General features: G+C 35.8%; 1 protein-coding gene across 2 annotated transcripts in view; it reads left to right on the forward strand.

The window, feature by feature from the left end:
- LOC140171877 (polycystin-2-like) overlaps positions 1 to 14,635 on the forward strand; it is a 62,531-nt gene that overhangs the window by 36,362 nt on the left and 11,534 nt on the right. The window contains exons 8-16 of one of the 2 annotated variants that reach the window (XM_072195217.1): positions 3,672 to 3,842; positions 5,499 to 5,680; positions 5,885 to 6,005; positions 6,921 to 7,153; positions 7,988 to 8,105; positions 9,163 to 9,213; positions 11,730 to 11,914; positions 12,228 to 12,375; positions 14,089 to 14,274. In XM_072195217.1, the coding sequence (XP_072051318.1) occupies positions 3,672 to 3,842; positions 5,499 to 5,680; positions 5,885 to 6,005; positions 6,921 to 7,153; positions 7,988 to 8,105; positions 9,163 to 9,213; positions 11,730 to 11,914; positions 12,228 to 12,375; positions 14,089 to 14,274 (1,395 nt within the window). The remainder of the gene's footprint in view (positions 1 to 3,671; positions 3,843 to 5,498; positions 5,681 to 5,884; positions 6,006 to 6,920; positions 7,154 to 7,987; positions 8,106 to 9,162; positions 9,214 to 11,729; positions 11,915 to 12,227; positions 12,376 to 14,088; positions 14,275 to 14,635) is intronic. The other variant, XM_072195218.1, reaches the window with a different exon arrangement.

Below are 14,635 nucleotides of genomic sequence, written 5' to 3' on the forward strand. Positions count from 1 at the left end.
CGGAAATATTGATATTGAGATATAGCCAAACAAAGGACATATTTCCTGATGTTTCCTTTTGTTTTGGAAACTCTTTAATTGCTCATATCTTTGGAACTGGTTGTTCAATTTCAACGAGATTTTCTGCAAAATCCAGATTTGTAAATGCTTTTTACTTTCCTATAAGGAACTGAAGATTAAATATTTTCAACTTCCGACTGAATTTGCTTGATCGCATCACATATGGTGAGAAATGTTGTCTAGATGTTTGGGGGGAACCAGGAGAAAAAGAGAGAGAGAGAGAGAGAAAGACAGACAGACAGAGAGAGAAAAGGAAACATAAGACGTCAAACCAGGAACTTGTCATGGTTCTTTTAAAACAATTCCAGTGAAATATGATGTTGATTACTCGCATTTTTTAGTGACGTTTCACCACTAAAAAGAACCATGTCAACAGTTGAATGCAACATTTCAAATGAAATTGTTCGTAAGGGAGGCTTAGCAATTGAGAAAATGGGATAGGGAAATATGGAGAGGTTGAGAATGAGGAACATTTGGTGGCTTGATGTAGGGTAGGATCATTTTACCTCAGACTTGAGCCTTGTGGCTCCCCAAAAAAAAAAAAAATCATTGAGAATTCCACTGTTATGGGATAAAAGATTCAACAAATTTGAGATTTCTTTCCTTCCCTGAAAAACATGCCACCCCCCCCCTCAAAAAAAAAAAAAGTGGTGAGGAATATACCAAATGAATAAATGAAATTGAAGAAAGAGAAAAAGGAGCTTGTACAGTGCCAGGCACATGTGTGCAAAAACAATAGAATAAATACGATAATCAAATCCTCTTTAATGATCTTCACCATGGCAGTGTAGGTGATTAGTTCTCTTTTAATTACAAAAATCATTTGAGCGTTTTGCTTAATTTTAATTTACTGTTGACTGACCAGGAAATGTCCATCTAAACTGTTGGGTTGTTGAAAACTAGACTTGAAGATGTATTATGGCAATGGAGGCAATTTGTTTGCATTTTATAATAAAAAATCATTCTCAAGTATTTCCCACTCTCACCATGGATCTAACTGATTATAAGTGAATACTCTGGATTAGTAGTAGTATTCTTAGTAGTCTTGTCAATTTGGCTTGTATATAGATGCAGTTTAGTAACATTGGTAAATAATAGTCTTGAGAATTTTATTGAGGCACTTAAAATATGAAATAGTAATCATCTTTATTTAAAGCACCCTTATCACCATGGTGATGAAGGCAGTTTGTTGTCATTTAATTAAAAAAATCATCGGAGCGTTTCCCACTCTGGCCGTCTTAATTGGCTGATGACTGACTAGAGGTTAATACTGTGGACCTTTTTTCTTTGTTCAGCATCAATATTAACAAATATAGACTCAATGATGCACAGAATGAATATTTTTGTAACAACAGTTTGGATCAGACATTAAACTAATTGATGTGTACCCATGCTGCAGATAAATCAAAAATCTGTGATAAAACCAGGTCAGCACCAGAGATGTCCATTTCTTTTAAGATGGGAATTTCATGGATATATTGTGTGATAGAATAGAGGCAAAATGGGAATTAATGAGTGAAAACACTATATCTTTGTTTTGTTTTTTGGTTTTTTTTAATCGTGGAATTTTTGACATTGTTTTGACGTGGCCCAGAAAAAAATGTTACTTGAAGAAAAAAACATCTAATAATATTAATAACAATAATTAAAAAAAGAAGCATAAAAATTTCCCATAAATATATTGCATTTTTCAAATTTGTCCCATTTTCATTAGGACCTTCTTGAAAGATACCAGAGCTTCAATCGATAATGCCACATTATTTGGAATTCTACAAATTGTGAAAAGTTACACTTTGTTTGACAGATTTTAGTAAATGAAAAAAAAAGCAAGCAAATAAAATAATAGACAGTTTTAACAGATGCGTAAATATTAATAGAACTAAAATGCTGTATATTTAGAGCCATAATTAGCTGTAAGTGGACTGTGACCGATTACGTTACAACAGATGGAAAAGACATAGTGAAATCTTTCAAACCCAGCCATGCAGTAATCTTATGTAATAAACTTTTTTTGGCTGGTTCCATTTTTTTTTCATGCAAAACCGTTCTTAATCCACATACTGTGGAAGTGTTTGGGTCACAAAATTATGCGTGTCGTTCTCCTCTATGGTTCAAAGACAAAACAGATGGAAAAGACAGTGAAATCTTCTAAACCTAGCCATCCAGTAATCTTAAATAGGCTGTTTTTACCGGTTCCCTTTTTTGTGAAGATAATTTTTCACAATATGATTTCTTAATATAAGTGCCTGGAATCCAAGAAGCTCATTCCAGTGAAATGCTGTCATTTACAGGGATATTCTGCTCTCCCAAGAAATACATGCTAATTGCTAATCAATTTGGGAAATCTGGCATATATTCCTGGGAATTATTTTGTAGGTCTTGTCAAATAATAAATCAACAAACTGCGCATATTTATTTATACAATATGGTGGTATGATGGCATGAACATGTTTTGGAACACCAAACCTGCAGTTTAAAAAGAGTAAATAAATATTAAGGGAACTGGAATGAGCGTTTATTGCGTTTCGACAGTATTTTTTATGGAACATGAGAGCACCTCAGACGTATCAAATTGCATTCTGAATACGAAGCATGTCTTTCTGATATCAAATAATTTTAATTTTTTAAAATCACGATATAATACAAATTTTATGACAAATTATAAAAATTTGATATTTTTCAAATTTTTGATATATAACAGTCCTCGAAGTAAATTTTATAAATCTAATGATATATTCTTAAAGTGTATGTAGCTGGGAGGAAAAGCCGACGATCAATTGAAAATTTTGACCTTTCATATTGAAGATATGGATTTTTTTCCCAAAAAGACCTAATTTTTTTGTGTGTTTTGGGAAAAAAAATCCATATCTTCAATACGAAAGGTCAAAATTTTCAATTGATCGTCGGCTTTTCATCCCACCTACATACACGTTAAGTATAAATCATCAGATTTATAAAGTTTACTTCGAGTACTGTTAAATATCAAAAATATCAATTTTTAATGATTTGCCATAAAATGTGTAATACATTGCGAATTTCAAAAAATCAAAATTACTTGATATCAGAAGGCCATTCTTCGTATTCAGAATGCAATTCGATATGTCTGATGTGCTCTAATGTCTCACAATAAATACTGTCCATACGTTCATACCCCAGCCCTTAAGAGAATATAAATTCAGTTTGTTGAAATGTACCTGCTATCTAGCACTGTTTGATAATTCTGTAATATAACACCCAGGCAAATGTCACTGAACCCATGCCAAAGGATACTTACAATCTCAGAAAAAATATGTGTGTTTGAATGCTTACTTTAATTCCCATGTTCTTCTTACCATTGTACACATACTGTATGAGTCAAACGTAAGAATTATAAGTGTTGTCTGAATGTTACATCTTCCATACCCTCTCCCCTTTCCCCGCAAACCAATGTTTGTGAGAAATATAGTGTAATAGTTTAAGAACCCCGACCTATAAGCTCCTTATAAAGAATGCTTTCTCAAGGTGCTTTTACTAAAACAACATAAATATTCTAAAAACAAGACAAATATATGATGGTAAACTGGGTATAATTATAACTGACCAATTGATGGTTTTTGTTTTGTTGTTTTCAGGTGTCTGTGGTGTGTATGGGTTTCTATCTATACCGGAGTATGACAGTGGATGCCATGATAGAGGACCTGCTGAGTAGGCCAGACGATTATGCAGATTTTGAATATCTAGGCTACTGGGCTACGGTGTTCAACAGCGTTATAGCCGTCGCTGTGTTCTTGGCTTGGATCAAGGTGAGACGTTGTTTTCTTATTTGGGCTTATGTTGGGTTCAGATGTATAAATTTGGCTGTCCATCCAGGTGGGCGCACTCATTAATAAACTCTGCAGCCTGCGTGCAATAAACGTTCATCTCCAAACTCGATAGGGTGATAGGGTATGGTGGCCTCATGTGCTGTATGTATGTTTTGTGCTATGTTGTTGGCATATATGTGACACGATCTGGTCCATGGGGGTGGGCCAAAGCGGCAAATTTGAAATGGAGATAAAGGCAAAAATATGGAGTAAAAAACAATAAAATACATAAGAAAATGATTCTTACATCTTCCCTTTCCAAAAACCGATCAGGCTAAAACAGGACGACCAATAATAAAAGTGTGTTTCACAATCTGTGTAATTATGGTTGTGCATAATCCAAATCGACAGCAAGTGCATAATCCAAATCGACAGCCAGCACCCATGCAGTTTGGTCAACGCACAACACGGCGCTGCGGAGGTTACTAATATTTACTTTCGAGCAAAATTACACATTTTGCGGTCAATTGTGAGATATGAATGACCTCGATTTGCGTTCGTGTTTTCACAAATAACTAAATGTGATTGGAGCGCATGCATCGCATTTATTAATGAGGTTATGAATTACTTATTATTGACTATTAATGTTCTTTTTCAGTCATTTTTAAAACACTTTTCAGCAGCATACTTCTTGTCTGGAACCATGAAGAAACCCCACTTCGTATTAAAAAATAATCCACATTTTATATACCTTGTTCCAAATGGGGCAAATATTGGATCCATTTTATAAACTCTATGAAGCATTGTGATTGGCAAAATATTATATAAGTACTTAAGGGATCTAAAATGAGCGTTTATTGCGTTTCGACAGTATTTTTTGTGGGACAAGAGACCACCTCAGACCTATCGAATTGCATTCTGAATACGAAGCATGTCTTTCTGATATAAAATAATTTTCATTTTTGAAAATCACAATATAATACAAATTTTATGACAAATTATAAAAATTTGATATTTTTCTAATTTTTGATATATAACAGTCCTCGAAGTAAATCATATAAATCTAATGATATATTCTTAAAGTGTATGTAGCTGGGAGGAAAAGCCGACGATCAATTGAAAATTTTGACCTTTCATATTGAAGATATGGATTTTTTTTCCCAAAAAAGACCTAATTTTTTGGGTGTTTTGGGAAAAAATCCATATCTTCAATAATAAAGGTCAAAATGTTCAATTGATCGTCGGCTTTTCATCCCACCTACATACACTTCAAGTATAAATCATCAGATTTATAAAGTTTACTTCAAGTACTGTTAAATATCAAAAATATCAATTTTCAATGATTTGCCATAAAATGTGTATTAAATTGCGAATTTAAAAAAATCAAAAATATTTGATATCAGAATGACATTCTTCAGTATTCAGAATGCAATTCGATATGTCTGATGTGCTCTAATGTCCCAAAATAAATACTGTCCAAACGCTCATACCCCAGCCCTTAAGATGTCATAAAATCCTTCTGCAAGGGATATTCTACAATTGATGATTCTACAAATGATGAGTATCTAGAAATAGTAACCCATCATAAAATGATGTGGAGTAATAAGTACCATGCAGTAATACCACCTATTCTCTCTCATTTTGGTACATTTACAGGTGTTCAAGTACATCAGCTTCAACAAGACTATGACACAGCTGTCCTCCACGCTGTCCCGCTGCGCCAAGGACGTCGGAGGATTCACCATCATGTTCTTAATCATTTTCTTGGCTTACGCTCAGCTTGGTTACCTTGTATTTGGTACCCAAATCAAAGATTTCAGTACCATAGGGGATTGCATGTAAGTGAGATTAGCATTCGCATATGTTATGATGCATATGTCTGTGTGGTATGTTTGTTATCAGCACACAGATTTTGAACTAAGAATTCTATTTGTTTTTAAGGCGATTTCAACTTCATAACTTTTAATGATTTTTAAAATATTGCATACTATAATTTGTACTCACTTTCCACAAACCTCTGATATCTCTATCTCTCTCTGCAGTTTCACCTTGTTCCGTATCGTGCTCGGTGATTTTGACTTCCACGAGCTGGAAGCTGCGAATCGCGTCCTCGGTCCAGCCTTCTTCATGACCTATGTGTTTGTTGTGTTCTTCGTATTGTTGGTAAGTATCAGGTTATTTCATATGTGTGCCACTGAAGAATTTTGAATTTTCCCATTCTATTTAATTTTCAGTTTTCAAAGCGGTGGTGTTAAGGCATGCAAATGCTCTCCATGTTTTTAAAAGTAAGGTCTTTGAAAGCAGCTTTCACCCTGCTGCCCGGGGGGGTTGTACTTTCAAATGGCTGGGAGCTAATTCAGGGCTATTGGAAAATGTAGGCATATGCAGTATAATCAGTCCAAGAGAACGCCAAATATGGATCAGGAGTATTACATAATAATACCCTGCTATGACAATAGCTGCACTAGGTTAATCGTATAATCTCCTTATGTGGTTAGCATGGCTGGGCCAGGAAATCCACAAGGTCAGCCAATGTATGTACATGTATTCGGTACATGTGCGATATCTTTTACAATGGGTGATAACTTTCTGGTTTGTTTTATTTCAAAACGCAACATTCGATATTCTAAAGCTTGGTCCAAATCCAAGAGAAGAACCAACTCTAGTAATTTATGTGGTTTCAAATTATATCAGACGTTGCCTTTTTGATCGAAATGGTGTTTGTTGATGTGCACAGTTTCCCATTAGATCATAACATGCTGTTGTACATCCAAGGTCAAAGGTCTTTTAATCCATATTTGGCGTTGTTCTGGGACTGATAATTGAGAATTGGAAGATGAATTATATCAAAAAGAAATGGCTCTGATGGTAGAGCAAACACAATTTTGTTAACTCTCCAGTCCTTTCCTCTTATATCCACACAAACATCAAAGCTAGGAAATGTGAGTTACTGCTATGAGAGTGGGTGTAAGATTAACCAAAGTAATCATTTTCATAATTAGCTGTACCTACATTAAGGTCAGGTAGGTTAGGTACTCCGTACTGTAAATCTTAAATAATTGTTCTTGTCGTTTACAGAACATGTTTTTGGCCATCATCAACGACACCTACAGTGAAGTGAAAGCAGACATTGCCACGCAGAAGAGTGAATTTGAGATTGGAGACTACTTCAAGAAGGGCTACGAGAAGATGGTGGGCAAACTGAATTTCAAACGTGACAAGATCGCTGACATCCAGGAGGCCCTCGCTCATGCTGACGCCAACGCTGATCAGCATCTTGATTTTGATGAGTGGCGTACTGAATTGAAGAAGTAAGAATTTGATATTGTAATGTAGAACATATACTGTATAAGTGGTAATTTTCGCGAGGGTTTTATTTTCGCGAATGGAGTGCCATCCGCGAAATTAACACCTCGCGAATATATGTATAATGTATTGCAAGTATAGGGCAAGACTAGGCAATCACGAAAATAACAATACCAAAAATGTCTCTCTCACTCCAATTTGCGAAAATAACTGTACGCGAAAATTACCACTTATACAGTAACCACTGAAGTTGGGCATGGGAGTGGTTTAAAGTCAAGCTGGTTTTGGTATGACAGAAATTGACTCAAATTTGAACAGATGGAAATCAAATCAAAGTATTATAACTTGACCTCTTTAAGAATGACTGATTGCAAGTATCATCCACTCACTGGTAGTCACATGTTTAGTAAGGTACCTTATTCATGGTTAATGATTGTGTAATTAAACGTGTCCTTTCAAAGTGAACTGTTTAGTTCCAAGTTAATTGGTTGGTTAAATCTGTACCAAATCAGCCTGAGAATATTTCTCCATCCTTAAATAATTTCCTAGCATTGTTTCAAGTTGATGACATGGAAGTCATTTAGTTTAGTCATAATAAATTTTTACCTGTTTTCTGACTGCATGCACAGAAATTCCAATTAACTTGTAGGAGTAATATATGTTCTGAAAATGCCACAAAACAAAATTATTTGTGTGGAAAATCATGACGGAAAGCCAGAAATCGCAGCAGACGATGTTAAAGTCAATGTTTGTCTCAACAAAAAAACACACACAAAGTTAGACTATGTAGTGGCCATTTGTGAAATTATAATGATTTGATATGTGTGGTTTGTTTGTAGCCGTGGTCATGCTGATGCCGAGATAGAAGCTGTCTTTGCCAAATATGATGTGGATGGAGATCGTATCCTGGATGCTGAAGAACAGATGAAGATGGCTGCCGATTTGGAAGGCCAGAAGGTAAAGTAGATCCAGGTCGTCATGATATAGCATTAAGATGATTAAAAAACAACCCTATTGTATGGGTGGATAGCATGCTCTTGAAGTTGGTTGAAATAGTCAAGTGTTTTGTTATGACTGAATACAGTACAAATTGTTCTGTTCTTAAAAGGTAAATGTTATCATGTCTAGTGTTATACTACTTTCATGTTTATATTGGTTTACCGGTATTTAAGAGAGGGGGGGGGGGACAAATAAGTTTTTGCACAAGCTCAACCCCCACTTTTCTCAAAAAAAGTTGTGATTTTTATACCACTGGAAACTTCTGGCTACATAATGTTTATGTACAAAAAATTTCTTGCAGATTAATTTGTTTGGAAAAAATATCGTCCAATTTGATTTACGTTCTGGTTAATAGTATACAAATATTAACTGTCTATGAGTGTGATGGTCGAAAATATCTTTCACTGAGTGATTATATTTCGACCATTACACGAATTTAAGACAGTTAATATTTGTTTTATATCACTCGTGCATAAATTCTATTACTAAAATACTATTTAAGGTAGGATATACATTTTTTTCACCAACACAACACCATGTTTTGCCGTGTTATACTTTACATTTTGGGGTCCACCCCATAATTAAATCGGCGAGTCCAAGAGTCAGCACACGGCTTGGCGCAGGCGCACTACGGCAGAGCACATGATGGTAAAGACTATCACACGGAGAGGGTGATAGTAAAAATGATAAATGGTAATCAACCAATGAACTGTCTAGAATTTATGTATGAGTGATATAAAACAAAATTACAACACAGTGGCCTATATAAATGGAGCAGAATCACAAAATACTTCTTTGAATACAGAACCAAATAAGCAGATATTTAAGAGCAATTTAGTTTAGTTTTTTTTTTTTTTTGGGGGGTCAGTCAGACATGTAAAACTTTTTTTTTGAAGGGAGGAGGGTTTATGTTGTAAATAGTAACAGATTGATGCAAATGCTATTAACATCCTGAGGTAAAATTGTGCTGGAATCACCAAAAATTTAACAAGTAATCTAACTTTGCCTTCATCAGCAACATCTTAATCAGCAAATCAAACACCACCATGCCGAGATGAGGAAGAAGGTACAATGAAGTCTGTTATAAGGCAGCCGTCTCAAATATTATAGCTGCTGCACGTTTATATATCCTCACAATCATGTTTATGCCAAATATCTCCAAGAGGGGGTGTCTTAATAAAAGGAAGTGCCCAACAAATGTGCTGATTTCTTTGTGTATCTTGGCAGTGTACAGAATTGGTTCAACTATATTCATCTGCAGCTTTTACACTGTAGTCAACCATGATAATCTAAAGTCTGCACAAAAAGTAACTCAGCTGCTATAAATACGCCTATAGATTCAGAACTAATAATGGTTTTCACAATATTTTAACATAAAAAGAAGAATGATTTATTTACGTGAATTTGATACCCCATTTGTCCAATTTTGTTCAATATTGACAATACAGCAGTGTTTTGAAAGAAAAATACCCTAATTTAAAAGTTGCAGTTGTTTGTATAGATTTGAAGTAAACGCGCGAAGGTAATGGCGGACTTTACGTGTTTACAGTGCTGGCATTATAACCATTGATCGCTGTAAACTGCAACTTTTAAATTCTGGTATTTTTCTGTAAAAGCTATAATACTTTACTACTGTGTTGTTAATATTGAACAACATTTGATTAATGGGGTATCAAAATGCGGTAAATAAATCATCCTTCTCGCTATGTTGAAATATTGTGAAAACAATTATTAGTTCTGAATCTATAGGCGATTTATAACAGCTGAGTTACTTTTTTGTGCAGACTTTACTCGACATGCTTATACTGTAGATTCTCTAATAAATGCTTGGGGGAATTGCATTTTTGAAAAGGGCACGTTTATTGGAGTCAAAATTTTCACAAAAAAAACAAACCGAAATAATTGTTATGTAAGCTAAAAATCATGCCAAAAAGACAAACAATGAACATGGGATCATCCGACTTCCGGTTCACTTCTGGGTTTGCGATGTCACCTTCGGCGATTACCAAATCTATGTGGATTACACAAGATAGCGTGGAAATTTAAGAATTTTTTTGGAATTTTGGTTGAAGAAAAAAATAGGGGGATTTACTAGAGAGGGTTATTTCTGAGAGAATAAAAGGCAAGTACTCAATACTTGGTTTCACCTTCAGGTTAGGTATTCATGTAGCTGTGTAAATCTTGTAAAAGCAATGATGTCACTACAGATGTAAAGGTGAAATGATAGTGTGTTGTTACCAACTGCTAATAAATGTACCATAGAGCTCAAACAATTTGATGAAATCAGCACATCGGGCTGGGATTCCGTTATTGAGATGCCTTGTATTCTGCTGTTATCTTCTAAGTCTTTTTAAGATTGATCAAAACTTGTAAAAAATATAACTGAATGAATCTTTCATCAGTCAGCTGAACTCAGCTCAAGAATAACTTATATCATACTGAAATTCATGCAATGTGCAAATTTCTTTGCCAATTAAGTCAGATTTGGACCCAGCTGTCATATATTCCCTAACAATATAAGACAGAAATAATATAGGGAAACTTCTTTATCTATTTATTTCTTCCTTCATTTGCTCAATCTTTCTTTCATTCCCCTCCATCCCACTCTTCCTTCCTCCACCCCTTTCTTGTTTCATTCATTCAATCATTCAATGATCCATTCATTCATTCACTCTTTCTTTCTTTCTTTCACTCGTTCATTCACTCATTCGTTCATTTTTCATTCATTTATTCATAAAAATATTTTCTTTCATTCTTTCTTTGATTCACTGTCAATTATTTACACATTCCTGATGCTTTTCAATATTATTTGTAATTCTCATTCTACCATATATTTTCCACTCTTCGATATATTCTGAATACTTTTCTGAATTTATATTACAAACACCAACATGCACGCACAAAAAAAAAAAGGCAATGCAGAAAACAATAGCAACAATAAAAATTTTGTGATCAAACATGTGTAACTTGTAAGTACTAGCACGTTAACATAATCTGATCCAATCAGATCAAAGTCTGCAATATAGGAAAAACTAAGGAGTGGAAAACGGTTAAAAAACATGAGGAAATCGAAAAAATGTTGGTAACTTTGCGACCATGTATGCCAGGGACAAGTGTGCTGAGGCACTGAGCAAGGTAACTAAATTTCAAAAGTTACAACTTTGGTCTGAATGGATTGGATCATGTCACATATGACCTCACCATGAACCTAATGCCTTTCAAAAGTTTGGTAGGATTTTCTCCTAACCAGCTCCCCATTATATCTTGAGTGGGGTGAGGCAAGCAAGTTCAAGCACTAGCTGCTGTTTCAAGCAAACAATATCACAATTGCAATGCTTTATCGTGATTAGTACACACCAATCTCGATTTCTAAGTATTTCATGCACATTGTGCCAAACTAGAAAAGAAAAAATTAGTTATTTTTTCATTAAAAAAAAAAAAAATGTGTTGTAAAGAAAGCTATCAAATTTCTGCATCAAGATTTAAAGTGCACAGCTTTGTTCTTATTGCATAATATTTTATCCACCTTGTGCCATCAATTCTAATAGATTTAATCCAATACCTCTGCTATCTCAATTTTAGACGGATTTGAACAACCAGCTGGCAGAGTTGGAAGAAGCACAGCTTACCATCGATAAGCGCCCAGGCACCTCTCACAGTCGTGTCAGCTTCAACGATGGAACAGAGAGTGAGGAAGGTGAAGGAGGCGGCGGTGGACGTGGTGGTGGCGGCGGCGGCGGTGGAGTGGCTTATGAGGAATTTGTTGTGTAAGTTTAGCTTGAATTAAATGTTCATTATGTAAGCATGCCATCTTTGGTACCAATTTCACCTGTCTTTAAAAATAAACCAGACATTTCATAGTCTTGAAATAAGGCAGAACAAGTACCCTAAGGTATCTGCTGGCCAAGGGAATCTGAGGCGCACGTACCTTACAGGCATTGTCATTTTTGACAGATAAGTAGCCGGTAACACATCCGATGAGAAAATATCATCTCAGATGGAGGGACAGGTGTCATTTCCTACACAACTGTACATGTTTGTGTCTTTGATGAAGCCTTTCTGTTTGTTTCCCCCTAATAGCCTGAGTCGCCGTGTGGATCGCATGGAGCATTCCATCGGTAGCATCGTGTCCAAGATTGATGCCGTACTTGTCAAACTGGAGGCCATGGAGCGTGCTAAACTGAAGAGACGAGAAACAATGGGTAAACTGCTGGATAGCATCACAGAGGTATGTCAGTACTAGTGATCAGATGTAGGTGGAAACAATTTCAAGACATATGACTATATTTTTAAATGGTTGTCATACATAATTCAAAATTTATTGCATTCCTATAAATTTGTATTTTTTCCCCTTATGTGGGGACTATAGTTACAAATTATGTCCACCCATAACTGTTTTCACCCATAATTTTGCATGGGGGTTTACTCCGGGGACAGGCAAAATCAACAACTTTGACAATGCTAAAATCTATTTGTAGTTAGCCTATTGTAACAAATTTATTTAACCCACAAGTAGCTTAAATTCCAAACAGAAGATGATAGCAACACACATTGTAATGTTTGGATGGGCAACTTCCAATTCCAATTGGCAGGCAAACCATAGGGGCAGGCAAACCATAATTTCTAGCTAAAATACTAATTTAATCCATAAGTTGTGCTTGACTTGATCATTATCATCATTGCATCCTCATTGCCTATCCTCCATTCCATCCCATGCTTGCCACAATGACAAAAGGAACGCGAGGTGAAGATGGCATACAAGACTACAGCAGACTTGCCGGGACGCTCTTCGCAAATGTCAAGAGCATCTCGCTCAAGCTCTCGCATGTCTTCAGCATCATCATATTATAGCGCAGATGGTTCCAATTCGGACTCTGAGGTATCATTCACCGAGTGGAGCCAACATGCACATCACCATTGAGTTTGCAGTGTCTTCCATTACATCACATTTCTCATATACTTACTGAACTTTTATCTACTAACTCAACTTTGAATAATCTGCTATTAACAATATCTTCATTGTTGAATGTCGATATAGTACATGCAGGTTCTACACAAGAATGGACCAGAAACTTCTGCAGGAAGCCAGACCAGGACAATCTTCAGTGGAAAGTTTTTGGTGGCTATATAAAAGCCTTTATAAAGCTAACCTCAATACCCGACCACTTTCTATGTTTTATAATCTAGTACTAATCTTTAGACTTTTTACTCTTGAATTTGAGTGTGCTGAACTGATTTTGAAGTGTAACTATCTGATTGCAGTTTTTTGGCTTCATCAAAAGAATTTTAGCAGATGAGCTATAGAATATAAGACAATGCTGTGATTTGTGTGAGAATTAAGGAGGCAAATCTGGTAAAAAGTTGATGATGTAGGACTCTTTGAGGGCTCTGATTTTGTAATACAGTTCAAGAATCATTCTAGATTTGCAAATTAATTATTAATACTTATGATCCCAATGCAAAATTAAGACGAACCTCAAATTTTTGGTCATAACTTTGACCTTCATCTGGAGATTGGCACCCCAAGTTCGGGATCAATGACCTCTTGGACACTTGACCCAAATACTTGGTCATACACTCTTGGTAACTTGTATCAGCCCCAGTCAATGTTTATTTGAGTCATTTGATTCTTGCCAATGATTTTCTGTTTTAAAAGCTTCACAAGAATCAAAAATCTTTTTACAAGAAACTTTGCGAGAATCAATTGTCAGATTAGCGCCAACTTTTCTAACCTTGTCTTTAATACAAAAAATAACTGATAGTCCGTCCATACTACTGCTTCAAATTTATTGGAAGTCTGGTAAGATTTTTGTTAGTTTAAGATACCACTTATTTTGCACACTGGTTGTTATTATCTGTCATTTGCTTGATTAGTCACCAATGCCACATAATGACCGAGGTCAAGAACCAATCAGCAACTTCAAATTCTCTTTTATTGCAGGATGATGGTGGACAGAACCCAGAGAAGCGCCAACAGATGGAGGCTCTTGTACGTGAGGAATTAGAACGCTGGGACTCGGAGGCATCATTCTCCCAACAGTCTGGAAGCGGTCGTCCTCAGAGCGGACGTGGCAGTGCAGCACGATCTCGCCCAGGCAGCGCTGCATCACAGCGTGGAGCACCAGGGGTATGTATGCCGGCAGTGTGTTAGGGAGTGTAGTGTGGTTAAGAAGGAGAGAAAATGTGAATTAGACGGTGTGGTATGGTAAGAGTGGTAGTATATGATGACAGGGATTTCAGTGATTGGTGGCAAGTCCTACATTGAATGAGTGTCTACAGAATTTGGTGAGTATATAGCCCTTAAAAATACTGCCTATTTCCTCCTTGATATCATGATTCGCTTTATTCACTCAATGTTTTGGTTCACAAATCTCTATTCAAGGAGATGCAAGTGGGATCTGTTTTATTATCTTGTGCAAGTCGGGTAACTTTGCTGCTTGGCAGGTAAATTTTTGATTGAGGTGGATACAAAAGAATGTCTGAGTGGG

This window comes from Amphiura filiformis, chromosome 15, assembly GCF_039555335.1.
Source record: "Amphiura filiformis chromosome 15, Afil_fr2py, whole genome shotgun sequence".
NCBI classification, from domain to species: domain Eukaryota; kingdom Metazoa; phylum Echinodermata; class Ophiuroidea; order Amphilepidida; family Amphiuridae; genus Amphiura; species Amphiura filiformis.